General features: G+C 52.4%; 2 protein-coding genes across 2 annotated transcripts in view; both read right to left on the reverse strand.

The window, feature by feature from the left end:
- The window catches only part of IRF2BP1 (interferon regulatory factor 2 binding protein 1), a 6,319-nt gene extending 2,479 nt beyond the window's left edge, over positions 1-3,840 (reverse strand). The window contains exons 1-2 of the mRNA XM_011975150.1: positions 3,815-3,840; positions 20-251 (exon numbers count right to left, since the gene is read on the reverse strand). Of these exons, the coding sequence (XP_011830540.1) occupies positions 20-251; positions 3,815-3,840 (258 nt within the window). The remainder of the gene's footprint in view (positions 1-19; positions 252-3,814) is intronic.
- The window catches only part of MYPOP (Myb-related transcription factor, partner of profilin), a gene marked incomplete at its 5' end in the record, with an annotated part of 11,790 nt that continues 10,954 nt past the window's right edge, over positions 3,409-4,244 (reverse strand). Inside the window, one exon of the mRNA XM_011975151.1 lies at positions 3,409-4,244. Within this exon, the coding sequence (XP_011830541.1) occupies positions 4,008-4,244 (237 nt within the window).

Here is a 4,244-nt window from a genome sequence, read left to right on the forward strand (position 1 = left end):
GGGCTCCCGCCGCTCTCGCCGCCGCCGCTGCAACGGCCGCCGCCGCCTCCACCTCCTTCTTCTGCCCCAGAGGCCGCTTCGCAGGGAAAGTTACATAACGCGCCAGCAAAGCCTTCTGGGAAACGTAGTCCCGCCGGGGCCGGCTCTTAAAGGGAACGGCGGGCAGAGGCGGGCTGGGGGGGTCGTCGCCTCTCCGCGCGCAGCCCTTATAACCGTCTCCGCGGGGCCGGAGTTCGGCGCGCCGCAAGATGCTGGGACACAAAGGTGGGAGGCGAGTTTGCAATACGAATGATCAGAGCTACTCCGGATTCAGAAATTTTGGGGGTGGGTGGACAGGCTTCCAGGCGTCCAACTTCTGCTCCGATTTGTTGTGCAGCTTTAGGCAAAATGTCTTGCCCTCTCTGAACCTCAGTTTCCCCGCCCAGCAAAGGTGGGCCAATGACGGATTAGGAAGGTAGCAGCTTCTGGGGCGGGGCGGAGAAGCCCTGATTGGCTTCAGAGCAGGGAAGGGAAGCTGGCAACTAGGTGGGGGTGGGGGTGGCCACTTGGCACTTCGTCCTCCCCCGGAATCCTAGATATATGCCTCTGGGGCCCGCCACAGCCAGCGAAGGGAGAGGACTAAGGGCTCCCGAGCCAGAGCCTTGCCTCAGTTTTCTCTGCTAAAGAAGGGGGCCGACTGACAGCCCTCTAACCCTGTCCCAGCTGCCCGCGCGCTCTGGTCTCTAAAGGGTTACACCGTCGGCTGCTCGGCGTCCTCCACCCGCTTCACTACAATTCCCAAAATGCACTGCGGACGCGGACAAAGTGACGTGCTTCCGCCGCCTGGGAGGTTGGGGTAGGCCTTTCAGATTCACGCTGCTTTACCCGCGGCCCCCCCCAACCTTTCTGGGGGTTCTTTACGTGCATTCGGAGCATGGCGTTTGGGGGACCCTTATCCTCTGTTGCTCCCCAATTTGAGGGAAGAGTAAGGGGTTAAGAAGTGATGGGCAAGAGGAGGGAGTTGCTGGGGAAGGGCGAACACCAGACTACCTTTCCCCAACCCTGAGCGCTCACTACCTGCAAGGCCCAATCAGGCTTTGAGGACCCTCCTGTCTTCTTTCCCAGGCATTGGGAACACGACGGGGCTGTCTTTGGGGAATGGCGGAGGCGGGTCTCCAGGTTCTAACCCACAACAGCCCCTTTCTCTAGGCCTGGGTCCATGTTAGGTGCTCAAAAATACTTGAATGATGTGCCAGTTGGCCCTGGTTTTCAGTCTAGTGAGGGGCTGCTTGTCCCTTCTCCCGTCCCACTGGAACCGCAGCAACTCTGATTCTGTTACCCAGACTTCACAATTTCAAAATGGTTTCACAATTTTGTCTACTACCTGTATTTGAACACTTTTCTCCCTTAAAAAAAGATTTATTAGGCTGAGGTGAGAGGATTGCTTGAGTCTAGAGGTAACAGGCTGCAGTGAACCATGATTGCGTCACTGCACTCCAGCCTGGGCAACACAGCAAGACCCTGTCTCAAAAAAATAAATAGAAATAAAAAGATCTATCTATTTTTACCTCATCCTAGGTAATACGTTCACAATCATGGGTTTCATCTACTAGTTACCTTAAAAAAAATCAGTGAAAACTATCGACTAATTCAAGAAGACATTCATATGTCACTTAAAATTGCCTTTCGGCTATTATTTACGAAACTCTAAAGGGAGTTAAGACTTCTGGCCAGATTCAGCCTTCAGGTGGACTGGACTGGCCTCTGACCAGCTGTGGCCTTGGGCAAGTCTCTAAACTTCTTGGAAAAAATGGAGACCCCCTCGAGTCTGTTTTTATTTGGGTACCTTCAGATTGAATGCAAACATGCATATAAATGCTTAGCTTGGTGCTTGGCACAGAAAAGTGCCATAAATGGAAGTTGTTTTTAAGCTGGACAGTTATTCAAATATTCAACCCCTCTTCCGTGGTGGGCAATGCTGGGGACATAGCAGTGACTGAGACAGCCTTAAGCCTTGCCCCTGAGAAGCCCCAGCCTGGTGATGGAGGCAGATACTAAATTTACTCAAATGATGAACTAAAATTTGTGATGACTGCTGTGGGGAGTGTGTGTCCGGAAAAGCTTTCCTGGCCAGGCATGGTGGCTCATGCCTATAATCCCAGCACTTTGGGAGGCCGAGGAGGGTGGATCACTTGAGGTCAAAAGTTCGAGACCAGACTGGCCAATGTGGTGAAACCTTGTCTCTACTAAAAATTAAAAAATTAGGCCGGGCTGTGGCAATGGCTCACTCCTATAATCCCGGCACTTTGGGAGGCCTATCACTTGAGGTCAGGGGTTTGAGACCAGCCTGGCCAACATGGTAAAATCCCATCTCTACTAAAAAATACAAAAATTAGCCAGGTGTGGTAGCGCACACCTGTAATCCCAGCTACTCAGGAGGCTGAGGCAGAAGAATCACTTGAACCCAGGAGGCAGAAGTTGCAGTGAGCCAAGACTGCGCCATTGCACTCCAGCCTGGGCAACAGAGGGAGACTCCATCTCAAAAAAAAAAAAAAAGTATAATCTAATTATAGGAAGAAAGACTCTGAGATCTTTATGCCCATTCTACAGGTAAGGACACTGGAAGTCAATGGTTACACAGTTGGCCAGGGCAGCACCAGCACTTGAGCCACGTCTGAGTCCAGAGTGGTGGTGATTACCTATTTTGTTACCTGGCCCTGCAGCAGAGTAAAAGAACCAGTTCCTGCCTTCATGACATTATGGGGCAAATGTGCCTTAAATAGATAAAGGCCTGTGTTCATTTAAAGACACTATGAAAAAGAACCCAGCTGTGTGTGGTGGCTCATGCTTGTAATCCCAGCACTTTGGGAGGCTGAGGTGGGAGGACTGCCAGAGCCCATGAGTTTGAGATCTGCCTGGACAACATAGGAAAACCCCATCTCTAGAAAAATAAAACAAGTAGCTGAGTATGGTGGCACATGCCTGTGGTCCCAGCTACTTGGGAGGCTGAGGTAGGAGGATTGCTTGAGCCTGGGAGGTCGAGGCTGCAGTGAGCTGTGATCGTGTCACTGCACTCCAGCCGGGGCAACAGAGCGAGATCCTGTCTCAAAACAAAACAAAACGAAAAACCAGAAATAAGAAAAGCAAAGAGAAAAAAAGAACAGGACACTGAGAGAGACTCTAAGAGGCAAACCCATGTTAGCCTTGGGAAGGAATCTAGGACTTTCTCCTGGAGGTGACATTTAGACTGGTATCTAAAGGATGAGTAGGAAGATTTCATGTAAACACAAGACTTGATGGCTTTAAGAATTAAAAAAAAAAAAAAAAAAGCTGGAAAACCACTAGCCTCCCAATTGCCTACCTGTGGAGGGGGCGGGGCAGGTGTAGGTGCTGGTCCCCCAGGCCTGTCTCAGACAGAGCCTCAAGTAATTGTATTAAAAATAAGTTTATTGATATCTTGTCACCACTGGGAGAAAGGAGGGGGTTGAGCTCCGGAAGTCAGAGACAGCAATGGTAGGCAGAGAACCCAACTTATACCTCTCCCATCAGAACTCAATGCCTCCTCTCCCTGGGGTATACACGGCTATATCCTCTTTGTCATCCATATTTTGATTTGTCTCACAACTCCCACCCGCTCCAAAGTCTGGGTTGGGCAGGTGGGGAGTCCCCCACGGGTCAATTCTCTTCAAGTCAAGAACAGGAACTGTTAGGGAAGGGGAGATGTGCAGACCCGAGAGGTTCCCTCCCCACCCGACATAGGGCAATAATAAATAACATGAAATTGATGGCTTAGAAGTCAGGGTTAAGGGAGGCAGCCAGGCAGACAGCACTGTACCAGAGAAAGGGGTTGGGGGGGCCCATTACTGTGGCCCCCCCAGAGAATCAGGCACTAACTAGCACAGGGAGTGGGTGCTCACATCCCTGGAGCAGGGAGCTAGGGTGCAGCTGGGATGGGCAGAGAGCATCGCCCCCCTCGACTGCGCCAAGCTGGGGAGAGGGGGTGCAGGCAGGAGCATAGATAGTAGATTTCACGGAGATTTCCATCGGCCGCGCCTTTTGCGTGTAGGGAAACCTTTTCTCCGCTTGTGTGGCGGGGAGTCGTGTGGAGGGAGTGGGGCTGGGGGTGGCCGGGGCGCCCCCTCCTCGCTCCTTGGGGCAATGATCACTCCCCTGGCTGCCACCACTGCCCCGTCCACCACAGCAGCCACCACAGACACGGGCTCTGGGGTGATCTCCACCTTGGGGGCTGGTGGGGGCAGGACGGG

This window comes from Mandrillus leucophaeus, unplaced genomic scaffold (genome assembly GCF_000951045.1).
Source record: "Mandrillus leucophaeus isolate KB7577 unplaced genomic scaffold, Mleu.le_1.0 Scaffold151, whole genome shotgun sequence".
In the NCBI taxonomy this organism is placed as follows: Eukaryota; Metazoa; Chordata; class Mammalia; order Primates; family Cercopithecidae; genus Mandrillus; species Mandrillus leucophaeus.